The 20950-nt window shown below is 37.5% G+C and overlaps 1 protein-coding gene across 4 annotated transcripts in view; it reads right to left on the bottom strand.

Moving 5' to 3' along the window:
• The window catches only part of LOC149078233 (uncharacterized), a 575966-nt gene that overhangs the window by 233570 nt on the left and 321446 nt on the right, over nucleotides 1-20950 (bottom strand). For all 4 annotated transcript variants that reach the window (XM_089241835.1, XM_089241837.1, XM_089241838.1 and 1 more), the window contains exons 6-8: nucleotides 11068-11458; nucleotides 9393-9624; nucleotides 6398-6647 (exon numbers count right to left, since the gene is read on the bottom strand). In XM_089241835.1, the coding sequence (XP_089097961.1) occupies nucleotides 6398-6647; nucleotides 9393-9624; nucleotides 11068-11458 (873 nt within the window). The remainder of the gene's footprint in view (nucleotides 1-6397; nucleotides 6648-9392; nucleotides 9625-11067; nucleotides 11459-20950) is intronic.

Here is a 20950-nt window from a genome sequence, read left to right as displayed (position 1 = left end):
CCATGACAATCAACAAAGCGCAAGGCCAGTTGTTGGCAGTCACAAGTATCAACCTACTTGAGCCCTGTTTTTCACACGGACAGCGTTACGTCGCCTGCTCGCGTGTTGATAATCCCAAAAATTTGCACCTCTACACAACAGATGGACAAACAAAAACATTGTGTATCCACAAGCAATTGCCTGAAGTTTTAATTAAAATATTTAAAAATAAAAGTAATTTTTTCTTACTTTATGCAGAAATTTTTTTGATTAAGAAATTATTAATAAGCTATATACACTGCTGGCCACCGTAAATGCAACACCCTGAAGGAAGCATGCAAATAATATAAAATTTGCAACATGCATTAGCGGAGGTGAGATATGCAAATGATTAGAATTTCAGCGCAGACGCACATCACGCGCGCCTGTGGCGCCACTTCAAAGCGCTGTTTAAGGCTTGGAGATTTCGACGATTTGAAGTACGGCAATTGTGTTTTTCTTGTGGTTTTTCCAAAAAAACGATCAATTATGCCTCGTAGAAAACAGCGAGCATCTTTTGATCAAGTATCCGAGTTCGACAGAGGAAGGATAGTGGCCTACCGAGATTGTGGATTATCTTTCAGGGAAATCGGTAGTCGTGTTGGACGAAACCAAACAACTGTAATGCGGATATGTGATCGTTGGATGCAGGAGGGTACGACGGACCGACGTGTTCGATCGCATCCACCTCAGTGCACCACTTCACGTGATGACAGGCGTATTGTGCGTATGGCAGTGACGGATCGCTCAGCCACATCACGAACCATAGCACAGCACATTCAGTCTGCGCGTACCATTCGACGCCATTTACAGCAGAGTGGTCTGTCCGCAAGACGTCCATTGCTTCGTCTACCCTTGGCGCAGAACCACAGACGTCTCCGCCGCCAATGGTGCGATGAAAGAAGGATGTGGACGGCACAATGGAATGAAATTGTCTTTACTGACGAGTCACGCTTCTGTCTGCAACACCACGATGGTCGGATTCGAGTCTGGAGACACCGTGGAGAGAGGACGCTGAACAGCTGCGTTATGCACCGCCACACTGGTCCTGCACCGGGTATTATGGTATGGGGCGGTATTGGATATCACTCTCGCACTCCTCTAGTACGCATTGCCGGTACTTTAAAAAGCCAGCGCTACATCTCCGAGGTGTTGGAGCCAGTTGTCCTTCCTTACCTTCAGGGCTTGCCCACAGCCATATTTCAACAGGATAATGCGCGACCACACGTGGCACGCATTGTCCAAAGGTTCTTCGTCAATCGCCAGATTGAACTGCTTCCCTGGCCAGCTCGCTCTCCGGATCTTTTGCCGATAGAAAACATGTGGCCCATGGTTTCTCAACGATTGACCCAGATTACATCCCCAGCTGCCACACCAGATCAACTTTGGCAACGCATGGAAGCTGCGTGGTCTGCTGTACCCCAAGAACACATCCAAAGTCTCTTTGAATCAATGCCGAGGCGTGTGGCAGCGGTGATGTCCAACAATGGCGGCTACTCTGGCTACTGATTTTGGCAGGAACCACACTTCACAGAAGTCTATAAGTTTAATCATTTGATGCTTGGTCAACATGTTATCTACAAAATAAATATTGTTGCGATATCTCTTGTCTTTCTTGGTGTTGCAATTTGGGTGGCCAGCAGTGTATATATATATATATATATATATATATATATATATATATATATATATATATATATATATATATATATATATATATATGTATATATATATATATATATATATGTAAATTTTTTGCAGGGCGGGCAACGTCACCGGGTATCAGCTAGTGTATAATAAATCTGGTATTCTGAGATATCCTGAGGATTACAAATCTAGCTAGGTGGTGTTTCGCCTAGAGTGGTGTTTCATTTTGTGACTTTTTCATCTTAACTATTTTCTATTCTGAATGTATATGTGATAAGTGAAATATGGATATTTATGGCCGAAGGGAGCTTCGATTGAGATGAATTTTCTTTCATGGAAATAAGGAAATAAAGTAGTACCTAACATATCCAAAACAAAGAGGGGGGGGGGGAAGGTGGTGGTAAATCCATTTCGAATAAGAGAAATTTCGGATATGTTTTTTGCTTATATTTGAAATGAGGTTTTTGAAGCTGATGAAATATAGAATTAAATGTATGCTACGGTAAATGTGTGTGCATGTGTTGAATCGGTAATACATCACCAATCCTCGGTGAGTTTAATAAATTTCGCGACATTTTATCACACATTTACCGGCGATTATGCATAATCATTTTATACCTTGTATGCGCAAATGTGCGGGTTGCGTATTTTTACTTTAGAGATACTCTTTTTTTTAACCTCAGGGATGTTCACCCCAAACCGCAAGAATTGTGCGTTATTAGTGAAATTAACGCACCACCCAAGTTGCCTAGCTACGGGCCTGCCCCTTCCTTTTCTTATTACTGGGACTGAAAGAGATAATTTCAAATGAAGTTCATAAGTTTTATAAATGTGAAAGAAATTATACGGAAATATCACTTTAATTTAACCACTCTTATTATCAGTTTAGCCCGTACGTTATGCGTGCACTACACATAATTTATCATAAAAATTCAATGAAAATAAATTTGTGATGAATATTCTTCGTAAGAGTGTGACGTTTTGCTTTTTTTATGTTTTTAAATCTACTAATTAAATCAAACAAGTTGGTTTTTCTGCTTGTTAAATAGCAGTAATCCCATTCTAGGAAGAGAGCTTTTCCTATTTCTTCGTCCCTTTATATTCAGCCGGTGGAGGGGGGCAGGTACGGGGACGATGGAGACGATCACCCCACCAAGAGCCTGATAATATGGGAGAATGAATCTGTCCCGTAAAATAGAAGACAGTAATGACTAGCAAAATTTTTAGACAATACTGACTAAAAAATGTAGGGTGCGGAAATAAAGTGCAACTACTTAAAATTGTAAAAAAAAAAATGATGATGACCCTATTTCATTGAGAAAAATAAAATTCGGTAAACTTGGGGTCTTAATTAAAATCCGTAAAATATACGGGAGTAAAAAATTGTCAGAAGTAGGTGCAATCACCAATTGTAATTAAAATTCCAAAAAAAACTAAGGACAGAACTTAAACTTGACAAATAAAATGAAACAAAGATATGGGATCTAATAAATGTGAGATAAATAATTATAATTTTTGCCGAAATTACGTATATATCATAATATCGTTAAAACGCTGTGTGTGTATTCACGAGTTTTTAGTAAATATTACAAATTTAAATAAGTATTATTGAAAAAAAAGGTGCCACACGGACACTGCCGCAGTTATTTTCGTGAAAACGTCAATCGTTTTATTTCAATCATAATTTTTTTATAATTTTAATATGAATAATAATCGATGCCTACACCCGTTATCGATTTTAAAGACGTTTACACGTCAAAGAATGTCAGACCCCCCACCGCCGCATTGGGAATGCTAAGAAGGTGTGGGTTGACCTCCATTTCATCAGCAACGATATCCACAGCCATACTTGATCCAGCCCCGTCAGATGCCCGAGCGCGCTTGTGTTGCCTGTATTCGCGGCAGTACTGCGCTGTGGTTTTTGGTTCATGCCCGGCGTTTTTGGTGTCATTAGTCTTGTCATTTTGGGTTCTACGCATTCGTGCCCAATTTTTCTTATTTTGGTTGTACTTTGGACCCATATATCACGATATTTTGAAAAAATCCGGTTCTGTTCATACTTTTGTAATTTACAGCCTTGTATCTGTTCAAGTAATTTTTTTTATTTAGCCTTGAATCTCTTAAAGTGTTTAAGATAAAATTCAAACCTGAAAGTAAGTTACAGCACATACACTCCTCTTGAGACTAACACTTACTTCACTGGGATTGGCTGAGTAGTTTTTGAGATATGATTGAGTTTATAGACACGAGTGTCAAATTCGAAAACTCGAAAATCATTGGTTCACTTTTCATGTACGCAATTCCTGATGTCAGGCTGCCACAAATATCCAAATGGTAGTAGCCTAAACTTTCATTTTTTCTCTTTGAAATGAGACTAAAATGGCAGCACTATGTATATTTTTGATGGAGTTATTGAAGTTTGAAATTAGTTCAACAACACCTGTCGCTCATTCGTCGCGATTGTCTTCCCACACGCGGCGTGAATTTTGAAGACGTTTTCACGTCAAAAAATGGGACAAATATATGAAAAATATCGGAACGAAAATTACAAGAATGTTTCGTAATTCGAATGTCACAAGTGATCCGCCAAATTGTCTCAGACATTTTACCGGTTCTTGTCTTTAAAACAGGTTGAGAAACATCGAGTTAGATGCAGAAGCGTATTTATATGGGGGGGGGGGGTATCCCAGGGTGGCCAATTTGAGGAAAGAGTAGAAATTTATCTCAGAAAATTAATAGAATATGAAAGAAGGATGGCAAAATTTGTGTAGTCCACAAAAAGAAAAACCATAAATCTGCCTCTGGTTTCGGACAAGTAAGGAATGCTTTTCACCTTGTTGACTTCAACCTTCTCGATAGTTTTTTTTCGATGGCCACAAAAATAATCAATTCTCATGCCTTTTATTGAGTTTTTTTTTCGTGTGATATCACACGGGTAGTAATATCACCGTAATAAATATCCATATTTCATCGAAAAACTCAAAATTTGCGCCATCTTGGCGTCTTCCCATATAGGCAATATGTTTCAAACTAGGGTTGGAGAGTTTTTGCCACAGGCGGTTAAAACTATCCCGGCAAAATTAAGTTTTTGCCAAGTGGCAGAAACTGATTTTTCCCTTATTTATGCAATGTGAGGCAGTATTGTGCATTTGATCATTTCTCTAAATATAAGATAGTTTTGAATACAAACTATACGAATTAATAAATTTCCGAGTTGGGGAATTTTTTCCATTCCTGGAAAAAAAAAACAAACTGCAGTAGGAAATGTCCTGACAATAATGGGTTTTTTCCAAGCATTAAAAATTGATACTTCTCACTTTTTTTTCAAGCATTTAAGAAAAAATTGTTTGAAACACACCAACTCTTAAGAATTATATTAATTTATGATATATGAAGGCTTATTTAATATAATAATAAATCAAAGAATGAGCATAAATTATGTTTCACAAAAGTGTTCAAAACATCGAATACAATACTATTCACGCAATTGTGTTTGCTACGAAAATATCAAATTTTGTCCAAAGTGAACCAATTCTTTCTGAAATAGGCGAAGTACAGTAATATATCGAAGTTATGCGATAGGTGGGACCGGCAACAACCATGTAGGCCGGGGTACAATTTTCCATAGAAATGCATATACACATTAGTTAATTGGGACCAAATTTTAGAAAGAAAAATTAAAAGAAAAACACCTGTTTTTTTTTCTTACTATGACTATAATGCTATGTTACTCTGTGTGAAAAGTACAAATTATTTTTAAACTTGGCACTGGAGTTCAGGTATAAAATTGCGACCTAAAAATAGCACATACCAAAAAGCCTTGGGATTCCATTTTGAAATGAAGTCAGGGTAGTACTTACAGTGAAAACTGTACAGTGTGAAACCTCACTGCAACGATGCTCGATATAACAATAAAATCTCTACAATAACATTCTTTCCTTCATCCACAGAGCATCATTATATCAAGATTTCATAATATCAAGGTTGGCAAGTCTTTGTCATAAAAAATCACGGTAAAAACTATTCCGGGAAAAATAGATTCATTTCCCCATATATGCATGCAAGGCATTGTTATGCATTTATTTTTCCATTTATTATGCAAATGAAAGTTTTGAACTCAAATTTTGGTTTGATAATCATTTTTATGGTTAGTACGTTATTGCCAAGCTGTAAAAAACTAGAGTAAAAAATGCATTTTTTACTCTAGTCGTTTTTGCCAAACGTAAAACAAATCGATACTTCCCACATTTATTAATGTCTAGGATCACACACATTAAAAAAAAATCAATGCAAAAGAACTGTATGCCTATTTTTATAACGACCATGATCATCTCGAACGACAGTTGGTCGTTGTATCAAAAAGAAAAATATAGGATAGTTATAGATAGTTGTTACATGAAAACTTGGGAGACTTCCTACAGGTCACTGTAATGGAATAATCGCTATAATCTGGAGTCATTATAAAGAACATCGACTGCATCTATATTTGTACATGTATTTTCTGCCAGATTACCTCACAATACATTATTATATAGTTGATTATTGTAATGATTCAAGTGCCAGTTACATATAATACCCATTGAGTCAAATGTTTTCCTTCATAAAGTCGTTTTTATGTTCAACCCTGTTTCAAACGCACCCTTAACGTCTACTCCCGCTTTCTAAATGAACTCTAATTAAAATCCCTATTTACAAATATGCATGACGATATAAAGATAAAACAACAGCTTACCAGATAGAGAGTTACAGGTTGTCTTGTCGCTAAGCCTCCGCCTGATGGGCCCTATGTTTGTGTTAGGCAAAGGTGGATGGACAGATGGTGGATGAACGGAAGGTGGTGGCACAGCTGCTATTCTTGGTGGTCCCGTGGTCATCAAAGGTGATGCGGTGGACGACATGGTAGTCATGACGGATGACAAAGACGGAGGAGAGTTACTTACGATAGCAAGTGGCGAATGTGGCGGCAACCCACTCTTCAGAGCCTTCACAATAATATATAATATATTAATTACAAAAATAAATCAAGAACCAATACATATGCTACGGTAAAATGTGATAAAAATGTAATGCGTTTATTATGCACGATAACTGGTTACTATGCATGATCGCTAATCATCTCGGTAACTTTGATAAATTTATCACTTTTAACGGCGATAAATGTGAATAGATTTTCTATTCCCGGCCTCTATCAGTGGCGTCGGAGCCGGGGGTGCTGTGGGTGCTCGAGCACCCACGAGAATTTGTAAAACAGGTCCGAACACCCACAGAATTGATTCAGAAATCGAAATTTCTTATATGGAACTCAAGACGAGCACAGGTTCGAAGCACCCACAGGTTCGAAACACTTCCGACGCCCCTGGCCTCTATCATCTTTTTGTGATTCTTGATAGTTTTTACACTTGTTTACTGGCGATGTTCATGAAAGGTCAATGCACCTGTCCACGTAAATGGATTATGTTCAGGTTACAATACAGGGGCAGGTTTTCCGGAGGCACCCGAGTCCCCCCCGGGACAATGTGCTTACATCACCAACTGTGACAGAGCCTGGGTCTCTCGGTTTCTCTCACTATATTTTTTACCACCTATTATTTATTCATCATTCACAAAACAGAACATATCCAGTTACAGATAGAGAGGGTTGAAAAAAATTCAAGAACACACACATTGCACAAAAAACAAAAAATAATAATAACATCAAAATAAAGCTTAAAAATGCATAAAGTACGGGAATAAAAATATAAAAAGAGCGTACGCCCAGGTAGCCTAAAAAGAAATTAATCGACGAATATAAAGCTGATAGTAAAATAAAAAAAAAAACATAATATATAAAAACCGTCGTTGTGGTAATTGATGAATACTAAAAAATATCACTTTTACTGGTTATTTATACGTGATCAGCAACTGACATGGTAAATTTGATAAATAGTTGAAATTTATCGCCTTTACAAGCATAATACACAAGTGTAACCGATGAATTCAATAAATATGAAGAAAATTTCCAAATGTGTCTATTATGTTTGATAAATATAGCCTGAAACCGATGAGAGAGAGAGAGAGAGAGAGAAAGGGACTTGTATATAATGATTTTAATGAATTTAATGATTTAACTATAAAAAAATAATGATTTCATGATTAAAAATTCTTTAAATTAAAGAATTTGTCAACGAAAGTTAGTTACATCGGGTATCGGATCGTAAAAGTTGTTAACCCTTAACTGGCGTTGTGGGGTCATTTTGACCCCACGCATTTTTCAACTTGCCGCCAATTGAGAAAGAAATGCTTCTGTACCTTATAAATGCTTGAAAGGTACTTATTTTCAGTACCTTTCAAGCTCGTTGTTCACACGTGTTTGACAAACTTATGATAATTTTTTACTTTTTCTTCCCTCTATATCATTGATCAGAGTTTCCATAAGTCAGCCGCACTTACGCGAGTGGCGTAAGTGCAGCTGACTGACGGCCAGATTGTTCAGATCGAAATGGCGTATCGCAAGAGCGCCAATTTTCTCGATAACGGTTTCAAATAATGGTAAACATCGGATATCCGAGGTGAGGACGAAGATTGTGTTGCCAGTGAATTACGTACGTAAGTTCTGTGTGATCAACATGTCACGATGGTGTTTGTAAGGACTGTGTTTCTGACTTAGAATAAGACTAATTTTGATGCTTGTGAAAATACAATAAATATAATTTTAATTTGTAAATTTTATTTTGTGAGGGCATTTTTTTTAATCATATCTACTCATTTTTAATCATAAAAATTCAGTTCAAATCATCAATACATAATTTTAAAAAAATTCAAAAGTCGTTCCACCCTCCATTTTTTTCGAATGTCTCTTAATAAAAGAATTTTTTTTGAAAAATAATTAAAGAAATTTGAAAAATTATTTAGTGCATTAATTGATAGATGAATGAAGTCATATGAGAGAAACCCACTGCTTTTATGGAAATTCCTTTTGTTGATTTTTAAAATGCATCAATACTTGCTGGGGTCAAAATGACCCCAAGACGCCAGTTACGCTCAGAATTTTCACAATGCCAGTTACGCACAGAATTTTCACAATGCTAGTTACGCACAGAATTTTCACAATGCCAGTTAAGAGGTTAAACAGAAGTTCATTATATCGAGGTCTAATTTCAGAATTTGTCAAATAGGATTTAATCATAGGTGTTCATTAAATCCTGTGCAGACCTGACTCACAAGTGAACCGATGGAACCTCACAATGGAAGCGATTTTCATATTTACCAATACGAAATGACAAATATGCATAATAAGCTGCCAAATTTGGCGAATTCAGCACGATTTATTACGACGTCGTCATTCGTATTTTATCATTTGTCATTTCGTATTTCGATTTATTATTATTTTTTATTATTTCATTTTCGTTTATCGACGACGCCCGCATACATAATCACTAGTAAAAGTGATAAATTTAGGGGCATTAATCAAACTTACCGAAATAGTCGGTGATTATGCATAATAACAACCAGATTTATCACATTTACCGTAGCATATCAAAGCTATACGACAAATATATTCCTAATAGTTGCACAAATTTTGAAGGAAAAATAAAGACAATAGTTGTTATCTCTTTCATACGAAAGAATTGAAGTGATTATGAAAATTAAAAGATTAATATGGTTTTAAGTAATAGCTATGAATTTGCTATGCTAAGATGATAGGTACTATGAGTCTGTTCATTTTATATGCATTGTCCCAGACTTACGTTGCTTTCGATCTTGACGACGGCGGGGGGACTGCTGTTACGCGTCCTGCTGTTGATGACATCGTTAGAACCAGACGAAGTAGAGAACGGTTTCATGTGCAGGTGTTGCATCATCGCTTGGAGACGCTCTTTTTCTTTTGATAACTGCAATTCGAGTTGGGAGACGACTTGCATCTGCACTCTCGCTTGCGCCGTACTCCGGTCATCCAACTGGTGTTCCGTGTTCATATGCCTGACACAGACAATCAAAATTTACGGAAAAGTAGAAATAAACGACTCGTAAGACAAACTGTACATCGTTGAATAATTTGAAAAAGCACTGCGTGTGTGGGTGTGCCATTTTTAATCTCTCTCGCTTTAGAGTAAGAAAAGAGGTCAACAAAACCACGGTGTATTATCGAAATTAAGACAACAGGGTCGATTTCGAGTGAACGTACGATCAAATTACAAAACGGCCGGAGTTAAGAGGTATAACAGTGTTCAATTATAACGGTGTTCGTTTTTCTCGGCTGAATTTGGCACCAATTAAATTTAGCCGCCGGGGGCAGTTCCTCCCTAGTTCCAGCCCTGTGAATGACCGAGTGAATGAGTGGGTGAGTGACCGTTTGAATGAATGAGTGCGTGAGTAATCGTCTGAGTGATTAATTGTATGAATGAGTGACAGTATGAATGACCGAGTGAGTGAGCGAGCAAGTGAGTGAATGAGTGACAGTATGAATGACCGAGTGAGTGAGCGAGCAAGTGAGTGAATGAGTGACAGCTGACTCACTTGATCATCCCCTCATTCACTATGTCACGTTATCGATGAACTGCTTGTCGGTGAATTTTCTTTTGGATGAATTGCGTGTTGTTGAATTGTTGTCGGTGATTTTTCTAGTGGTCAATTGTTGGCGATGAATTTTCCGCACATGATTACGAATAGCCTTTCAGAAGAAAATTAAATTCCCTGCGTTCTCGACATTGAAATTCTATCAAATGTTTTCGATTGCATTATATAGTTTACAGCTTTTGGAAGCTGCGCTGTAATGTGTCCATTGTAATAGACTTGCATCGAAGACTTTCTGCGCAGGTGGAATAGCGGTGGTCGGCAAAAGGTTATTTTCTGTGGCTTTCAAACTTCGATGCGTAAAGGCAAGATGGTCTTGCCTTCGAAAAAAATTTCGCTACGTCGGATAATACCTTTTATAACATGAAAGAATAAACCACACATGAGAATATCCATTCATTGTTTCCGATTTGGAAGATATGTGGCAGACCTGAAAATATCCCATGCACGGAGCCTACACTGTTACGTTTCCACATTCAAAAAAAAAAAAAAAAGCAAAAGACATTTGAAATAGCAGTAAACTACTTATATGATGTTTTAGATTAGGGAAAAGTATACTCAAAGACTAGGCTTACAGCTTTGAATCTCTTGACGTGTGTTAGGTGGAAGGACATTTTAACCAACTTGAAATAAAAAGCGTTACTTACGGTTTATAAAAGTTTGACAATGATCGGAACGTTTAAAACTGAAAAATAAATTTGAAACATTTGTGAAGAAATTCGCGTCACTTCCCACGGAGAGTAAAAATTAGAAAATTGATGTATGGCCGGAGTCGGCGTGAGGTAGAAAGAAAAGGATAGTTTTGAAATACTATTCGTTTGGAGACACGTTTTGTCATTATCGACTTACTTTTTGAAGGAATACATGTCTTCACATATAGTCTCACAACCGGGCCACTTGCACACGCCGTGTCCATATAGAGCTTGCACCGAAGTGTGGTTCGGAGGAGGACTGGCTTCTTTCTCTTCTTTTGGAGTAGCGGGAAGGCTTCGCTGGGAAGACGAGGACGAAGAAGAAACCGAGCTGCTCACCGGAGATACGGAGTAAGCACCACCACTTTCGTGATGGTGCGAACCACTCACACCATTCACTGCTGTCGTCCTTTGTGAGGTTGTTGAAACTTGCTGCTGGGGTTGAGAATTTCGACTTGGAGATGGCGAATGGAGCAAACCACCGTTTAAACCATCATCAGCACCACTGTTGCCGTTGTTGTCTTTCCACGGGTCCACGGAATTTAAACCTGCGTGAAGCAATTTAAGTTTAACAAAAATCAAGAATATAAAAGACGCGCACAAGATTTATATAATAATGCATTGTGAAGTAATCTGGTAAAAAATACATATACAAATAAAAAGAGATGCAGTCGATGTCCTTTATAATGACTCCAGATTATAGCGATCATTCCATTACAGTGACCTGTAGGAAAAGTCTCCCAAGTTTTCATGTAACAACTATCCTATATTTTTCTTTTTGATACAACGACCAACCGTCGTTCGGGATGATCATGGTCGTTATAAAAATAGGCATACAGTTCTTTTGCATTGATTTTTTTTTAATGTGTGTGATCCTAGACGTAAATAAATGTGGTTAGTATCGATTTGTTTTACGTTTGGCAAAAATGTATTTTTGTCAATACATTTTTTACTCTAGTTTTTTACAGCTTGACAATAACTTACTAACCATAAAAATGATTATCAAACCAAAATTTGAGTTCAAAACTTTCATTTGCATAATAAATGGAAAAATAAATGCATAACAATGCCTTGCATGCATATATGGGGAAATGAATCTATTTTTCCCGGAATAGTTTTTACCGTGATTTTTTGACAAAGACTTGCCAACCTTGATACTATGAAATCTTGATGTAATGATGCTCTGTGGATGAAGAAAAGAATGTTATTGTAGAGGGATTTATTGTTATATCGAGCATCGTTGCAATGAGGTTTCACACTGTACAGTTTTCACTGTAAGTACTACCCGACTTACACTACCCCTAGTTTTGCGATTTTGTGTGAAAAATGCACTTTTCTGAAAATAGAGCATAATCACTGGATTATTGCTGATATAGTGAAAATTATTAAGTGATAATAAAGTAAAAAATTATTTTATTCGATCAAGAACATTATATTTGATGAAATTACACCAATTTTTGAGAGGTTATGTTTGTATGTAGGGTAAAGGTGAAACTTTTTGCCGGGAATATAAAATTCTAAGAATATTATTGTTTTTTTGTTAAGCAGGGAAACAAAATGTTTACCCTCGTTAACGGGGAAATAATCGATTCGGTAATCATGCAGTGAATCCTGGCCTAAGAACGATTTTCATAAAACTTCTTAAATGTGATTCAAGAATTTTTATTTGCAAACAAGTATAAATAAGATGTCTCATTTCGTTATAAAGTGCACAACACTCAACGCGATCACATCGGAAATTGGGGTTTCTGGTAACAATACCAATTGTTAACAATATCCATAAGAAACCGAGAAGCCAATACCATGAGTGTTTGGTCAGGAGGAAAAAAACCAGCCAAAAAAAATACAAGAAAAATTATTTAAAAACATTACCTCTAACCTCCTAATTTATTATATTTTATCATGCTGATCTGGGACCCCTACTGCCACCTATCAAAACAAAACTATTTGTCATAATTCTTCAAGTAAAATTAATTGTTGGTTTTAAACCGGTTTGCAGCATGTAAATGAATAGTATATGGTATGATATCATATGTTTTTTATTTTCATTGTGCAAAAAGATATGAATTTTATGCGCCATATATTTTGCGGGTCACTATGTTTTATGGTCACCACAAAATAATTTTGCAACTAACATGAAAATATAGTAACCAGTAATATATGATGCGTAAAAAGTACATCGGTATGAAGCATGAAGATAAATAATATATGGTATTATACCATGGAACATCTATTTCAAGCTGTACTCTGGTATAAAACAGTCAATTTATCTTGGAGAATTTATAACAAATAGTTTTATTCTTATTTAATAGGTGGCAGCAGGGGTCCTAGCGTAAAGTTTCTCTATTTCGATTAATATGTATGTGCATTTCTATTGTATACAAAAATATCGGAAAAGCTAATAGAATTCGAACTCATTCATCAATTTTTTAGACAACATAATTTATCATTCTGACATTAGCCAGTAACATATTTTATTCATCTCTAGCATCAATATCTGCATTCCTATTATCCCATGTTTTTAATTTACTTAACGAGGAGGAGGACCTGGTAACTTCCGGCCAGAGTTCTCATTTCTTCTTAACTTTCGCCATCATTCGAATAATGTGAGATGACCATTAGGTCGTCATCATTTGTATCTTTTTTACAGCAACTATGGTTTCAACGTACCGCTACAATTAATTACAGAGCGATGATGATGAGGGGTGAGCTGTTATAGACTCATCGAAGCTACCCCGAAATACGAATTTAGGTTTACAGTTCGATTTTTTTCAGCAGTTGGCCGTTTTTACCGCTATTATTATTTTTTTGATAAAAAAAACATATATTCATGGCTTTTGGTTGTTTCTGAGATGTAAAGCGTTGCAACAACTTCCATTTGATTCCTCTATTTGGTGTTTAGTCACAAAAACGGCTCAACACAACTTCCTAATCACGTAGTTGCTTTAAGAATTTGACGGAATGTTTCATGGATCAGAGGCTGAAGAACACTGATACTGTACATGGTATTTGAAACTGAATCACAGCAGCCATGGAAGATTCACGACAGTTTTTAAATCCCATCTCATACATTAAAACCGCGAGTCCCGATGAGATCACATTAAGCAGTGTGCACTGTATCACAAAAGTATACTTAGGTCTACGTGTTATAATGTTCAAGATGAAGAAAAGGGAAAAGTAAAGAAATAAGAGTCACTCCGAGTCATTTTGAAAGTCAAGCCGATCTATACAACTTCTTCATTATCTAGTAATAAAACATTGGTGGTTGTCAAGCGATCATACTCAACCAATGAGAGAAGTTTTCAACCGATTGAGAATTAGCACTGATCGTGCTTTTTGGGCAGAGAGAATAGAGCCGCTTGGGAAAATTTGCGTTTAAAAATGCTGTAAGACTCTCTCTCTCTCTCTCGCGACCCGAGAGGATGGCTCCCTAATAGTGATTAGTGGACGAAACAATTTATCCTACATTAAATTGAAGCCTTCTTAGAGGAGATGAGGGTGAGTGACCATGGTTTGTTTTTTGTTATCCGCAGGGAGAATATTAATGGATAATTTACCATATCCAGTTATTTTGTTATATAAATCTTAAGTAGTCAACCTCAATTAAAATTGGTGTTTAAATAAATGCACTGAAGAAGATTCATTAGTTTTATTTGAATTGAATGTCATGTAAAATTATATATTATATATTCGCGAATCCGCCCATAACATCATAACCGACAGCAAAGCTCCATGAAGAGCTCTGTTGCGAACCATGATCGTAGATTTCCCATTACTTGATGTCCAGTGTGACCAGGTCAAAGAGAGATCCTTGAGTTCCGGACCTTGCACTGTGGATCAGAACCCAGGGCTCTTGGGCCATACTATGTCCACGTTCATTTCGTTGGCATTTTTTCTAATTCGAAAGTAGCCGCTTTAGAGCGGTCCAAGTTAATCTGAAGTAGTTTAATTCCCTACTTCTTCCTCAGTAAATTGTTATTGGTCATTTCCCAATCTATTTCATGATATTTCGTCTACCCTGGACAAGAAGAAAACTGGAGCGAATACGATCATTGGCACTGTAATAGACATCAAAACTGATGCCATGCGATAGGTTTTGGAAACAGCAGTGCACACACATTGACTCCTTCCTTCTGGTCTGCAATTAAGGATCATCGACGGGAAGCTATATTGATAAAGTTGAAGACAGAATCGGAAACGATCAGCTTCTTTGCAAGATATGATATCATAATCTACCTGCCTTCCGTATTTTGTATTATTACTAGTATAGTTACTTTTACTGAAATGCTTCATATTTCCTGTACGACGCTGACGGTCTGGGTCAACGCGATATCAACATCTATCGTCCTCTCGCTGTTTCATAAATAAGCCGTCTGTGCTTCCGGATTTGTAATTAGACATCAGGCTGCAGTTTTATCTGAAGTTGATCTATCTTATTTATTGAGATACGGTATCCATATCGCTTTTATATTTCTGCACACTCAAATGTTTGTCGGGTATTGGCAGGGCCGCAACTAAGGGGGGGGGGGAGCAGGCCGATTTCGTGCCCCGGGAGCTGGACCCGAGGGGGCGCAAATTTCATTCTGAAACCTCTCCTTCAACATTACAAGGGGCATTAAAGTACGTGATTGTCCCGGGTGACCAAGCATCTAGTTGCGGCCCTGAGTATTGGACAAGCCTATAGTGAGGAGGCAGCTGGGGCATGCCTTGCTTCTGAGCGGAAGCAAAAGTTGTGAGCTATATTCATCTCTCGCGCAATCCACACACCGAGCTGCTTCATTTCTATCGCCGTTATCCGACCTGCTCTATGTAGATCTTGCGGTCGATCGGTCTTATTATATTGTCCAAGCTCAGTCTCTGCGGTGTCTCCACCATGTATGTTGTTTTAGTTGTAGCCGTCTCTCTAATGTTCCAGTCTATCTCCAGTTCTGCCCTTTACCCATGACTGTGCTTTCGTTGTCTCCAGTTTCCTCTATTATATTCATACGGTATGCGATGTGGGCGTGACTGCCCTCTCCTAGCACCATCAATATAAGCATAATGCTCGGATAAATCATGTCGATTGAATGTATTCCTATGTGTAATGTTTTTGCTCATATCATTCATTGCTTCTCCGTATATCGCGTCTTTAGGCATTATTACGGAATGCATGTGCAGCATGCCCGATAGTTCTTGCGTCACTAGGGATAGATCTTCACCTTTTGATCATAAACTTCAAAATGGTCCGCCCAGGACAAAAAGTGTTTGCATGGCCAAGTGTATGAGGTACCGTCCGCGTAAAGGATTGGGCTTGGATCTCGTCCTTGAATTTGTTGTTAATCGTCTGCTTTTCTAAGGTGACTTGTTGTTTGAGCCACTGGTTGCTGGTTTTCCCGCTTCTGGTGACGTCAGATCATAGTCGCTTCTTAATGGGTTCTGATACATTCGGATCGTACTCTTCGGCTTCTCTTTCTCGATCGTCAAGTGATCTTCTGGGCATAATGGCGGCCAATCGTGTGTTCCTGTATTTTTATCAACTGTACATCCTTTAATGGTCCTGGCATTTCTCGCCTTCGCCGTCTTTGAGGCTTTGGAGGTGTCCATGGCATTAACGATTTGTTGTTCCAACTATCCTCCACATAAAAAGTTGAATGAGGCAGTTTTTTGTGCCTCACTGCTGTTGGACTTGGCCGGATATTTTTACGACACTCCAGCCCTCATTTGTAGTTGTTCATTTCGCTCCCTATCCTTGGTAGACTCTTCCCTACTAGCCTCATCAGTTAAGCCTTCGAACAAGCTAGATCGGTTGTCTTCCACTTCAAAGTTTGTGTTGGAAATGCGTATCCCGTGATATGACAGCAGGAGTGAGTCTTGCCTGTTTCGCAAGAAGCACCGCTAAGGAGTCTCTTAGCATCCTGTAGTCATTGTCGCAGTTCCCAACGTTAAGGTGTGAATGCGAGCCGATCTCCCCGTTAAAAAGTCTCGCAAACACAGCAACACGTCTAAAACGATAAAATTATTCAGTCACTTCAGTCATAGTGAGAAAATTGGTGGCAGATGGCAGCACTACACATACCAAGCATTACACAGAAACAAACTTCATATCAGGTTCACAACACACACTTTCCAACATGTACCAATTTGTCAGAAGTTCTGCAGAGGAGTATGGCCGAAGTGCAAGTGTGGTTTAGTAGTTTTAGTAGTAGTCATCATCGCACTTTTTTTTGCCGTCGTTGAGTTTTTTGATAGTCGTTGACGGGGGGGGGGGTGAACCGGTAAAGTTAAATTGCACACGCTTTCGTATACTATTCCGTTCATATTGTGATCCAGAGACCAAGACATCCCCGACTGACTCGAAGTCGTTTGAGTTTCCGTGTCAACGCTGGGAGTTAGTTTGCGTGTTAGTGCTAACAATTGTTAGCACAACTAAGTTAATCAAAGTCTGTGTGCTTTGATTTATCACACGAGGGTCCATCGAAGATTGCTGCAGGGTTGTCTTATTTTTTCTACCGTTACTAGTTGTAAGAATCGATTGTTGCCTCACCCTCGGACTAGCTGCCTTACCTAGTCCAGATTTACTGTTGGTCGTCAAGGTTTTTGATCTAGCATTCGGCTGGTTTATATCTTTGACGAGCTTAACCAACAAGCATCCCACAGTATCTTGGTCACTTTCTGGCAGTTGGCGTCGAATCTTCCCCCTCTTTATCATTCGCATTCAGTGCCATATGATTTCCACAACTTCAATGATGTTCTTGAGTTGTCCTTGCAAGCAGTCATGTTCGCTGACCAGAATTCGATGCCGGGATTTTAAAAAAGATGAGTTCATTCGGGGTGATGAGTTCTTTCTTTCGGTTAGAAAGTTACAGATACTTATAGCCGCGTCATACGTGTATGGCTCTATAGCATCATGATCGTCATCATAATGCTATGTCATGATGACATGACAACGGCCTGGGAGGCAGCACGGGCCGCCTGAGCACCCTCTTGCATAAGCCTCTTACTGCTACTGAATATAGGAAGCACGGGTACAATGAAATATTAGGGAAATATGGAATACCGTGTTTTACCGCCTTCAGGTATCCCCCCCTTCCCAGAGGAACAGTGATAAAAACTTCAGAATGCCCCCGTGATGCTGTAGTCAGTGTCACTCGGTTGTCACCATCATCCCGGCTGCGATAGGAGAATATTTGTTTTCCCACTTCCCTAAATTTACTCAGGCAAGTTTTCAAACGTATTTATTAATTATTGGAAATGCGCCTAGTAATTTGAAACTGAGCACAATGTACAATTATAACTGTTGATTTTATTGTGTTGTCCTCATTTCTAGCCAGCGATTCTCTCAGGTTAGATGTACTCCGTTTTTTTCACAGATAATGTATCGGGTAATATGGAATACAATAAGTATTCTTTGAGTTGGGTCATATCTCTTCAAGATGGAAAGTTCAGTGAGACAGAGGAGGAAAGGTCTAGAAAAAATGTGTGCCCTGTTGTTTGTGGATCCACCTTGACTGTTTTAGCACAGAATAGGAAGATTACATTTGTGCCTCTTGTATCACATACCACCGCATCATCAACTACAAAAATGAAGGATGAAATTTTCATTGTCATGCACTCATTAAATCTTGTTTTTGATCAATTCGAATTAGTTTTCCATATCATTCGACGAAAATGAATTTTTTAATGCCTTTTTTCTCAGACCTGATATTTATTTTTAAATGCAATACACATGTCATTGCAAAACCGCAATCCAAATTTTATAGAAATGCAATTTTCAGGTTTCTATCATATTTTAATTTGCAATAATCAAAAAAAAAAAAAAAAAAAAAAAGTGGAACTCCCTACTGTCTACTCGAACTTTCTACTCTACTATACTTTTTTAAAGATGAAAACAACAATAAAAAACACTGAAACGGTAATCAGAAATCATAAGAATAACGAGCATTCCAAGAAAGCATGCATAGAGAGGTGCATAGATGAGAGAAGATATGACACAGCAACCTCACGCTCCGAAATGGCCCCGTCAAGGAAATATAAATATTCATTCTTTCTGTTCCTCACTCAATTATTCACATCGAGATAATCTTCTGGAAGGCTAGATGTGCTCAGCTAAAGACTCTTTGATTCCCAACCGAATGAATTTCCAAAATAAATAACCGTGATCGGCTTAGAGCATATACTCATTCACGTATGCACATAATACGTGGCAAAATGTATATGTTTGAGAGCCTTGGGTGACACTTCCTGGCCTGTTTTTTTTTTAGTGCAGATATTTGTTCGAGAGAAAGACCATAATGATTTAATGAAAGAAAAAAAAATAACTGGAATATGATGATAAAAGATGCAACAACGCCATCCGAATAATGTCGTATAGAAAGGGGAAAAAAGGGGGGGGGGATTAAGCAAACTAGAATTCAGAACCTTTTATGGCAAGTACATCAAACGCATTAGCGATCTTAGAGCTCCGATTAATGTTAAATTATACAGGAAACTGAAAAATTATATAACTGAGGGAGCTTGCCCAAACGTACCGCAATACCAGCACGACAGCGTGCGACTTTCTTTGATTAGTGAAGATTTCTTTCCGAGGAAACTAACAGCTCTTAAGTCCATAATACCTTAATGATGAATAACTGCGCCCACGTAACTGAACTGCCAACTGGAGAAGTGTGGTCTCAGAGACCATAAGAGAATTTTATTCTACTAACTGCCACCATTTCAGTTTCTTCTATCGGATTGATCAGAGGCGTACGCAAGGGAGTACTCAGGGTGCCCGTGTCTTCCCCAAGACGATCGAAAATTAGAAAAAAAACAATATTTGATGAAAAAATTGAAATATCGAAAGAAATTTATACGCTAAATTCTAACACCAAAGGTTTTTTTTGGTTTAAACCGTTTTTTTCTTGGTTTAAATAGCATTTACATTAAAAACAATTAGGCCTATATTTCTGAAAAATCATTCACACTTGCGATAAATAAATAATTAAAATAAATGTTTACTAATGTAATTAACACTACTCCCATCTTAATTAATCTATAAATATTTCTTGCATTTCGACAAAAACCAATTTTTGCAATTTAATTATATTATGCTTAACTCAAGAAATTATTTTGTGTTTGTGATCATTTTTAATATTAATATTAAACATATAATAGTGATGTTAATGCCTCCATTTACTTTCAATATGAATTAAAATCTGATAAAACTAAGTAAAAATACAAATGTGTTTAATGAAGCATAATTAATGCAGATTAGTTACCAATAATTTACGCTATACAGGTGATTATATTATAGTTCCAATTTCAAAACGCTGTAAGATCAGAATCACTTATCAGAATGACTTTGAAAATTTGTATGGATATTCCTGAAGAAATGAAATTATGGTTGGCAAAAAAAAAAAAAAAAAAAAACACTTAAAAATTTAAAATAGATGGCACTTTACTCATCCACCACTTGGGAAATTTGGTAGCAAAATGGAAGTGATAGCCAGTTGGGGCAAAATGACAATTTAATTAACATCGCACGATTCATGGACACATCACCAAAATGAAGTCATTAAATTTACAACAATAATTTGCACAAGAAATGTTCAATATGTTGTTCAGCGTGTTCTGGCTGTGAGAAGGAAGCGCAAAAAAGGCTTGCTGAACAACAGATATCCATTTTAATGCTACGGGGACACACACACACACGCACACGTGTTGTGTTATCCTGTTATTCCTTATATTGTTCTTCAGCAGCTACTTGGCTAGTGTTACAATGTGTATCTTGATAAAAATTATGCTACCCATACGCTGACGCTATAAGTGCCAAACGATGCGCTTGCTAAAAAAATGATGCGCTTGCGGCATCATATATTAGTACATTTTTGAAAGTTTCTTTTCTTCATCAAACAACTCATTGTTTCAGGTGTATCCATACAAATCTGCAAGTCATTCTGAGAAGTGGTTCTTATTTTACATCGGTTTGAAATTGAAACTTAATTATAATCATCCTATATATATAGGTCTACAGCTGATTATTTTTTCATAAATCACTGACTACAGTACAGTAGAAAATTGAT

The sequence above is a fragment of the Pholcus phalangioides genome, unplaced genomic scaffold (assembly GCF_987345545.1).
Source record: "Pholcus phalangioides strain wild (caught in Gottingen) unplaced genomic scaffold, Ppha-v1.0 ptg000014l_1, whole genome shotgun sequence".
Lineage (NCBI taxonomy): Eukaryota > Metazoa > Arthropoda > Arachnida > Araneae > Pholcidae > Pholcus > Pholcus phalangioides.
Note: the sequence above shows the minus strand (reverse complement) of the source record. Positions and strands in the feature narration are given on the sequence as shown.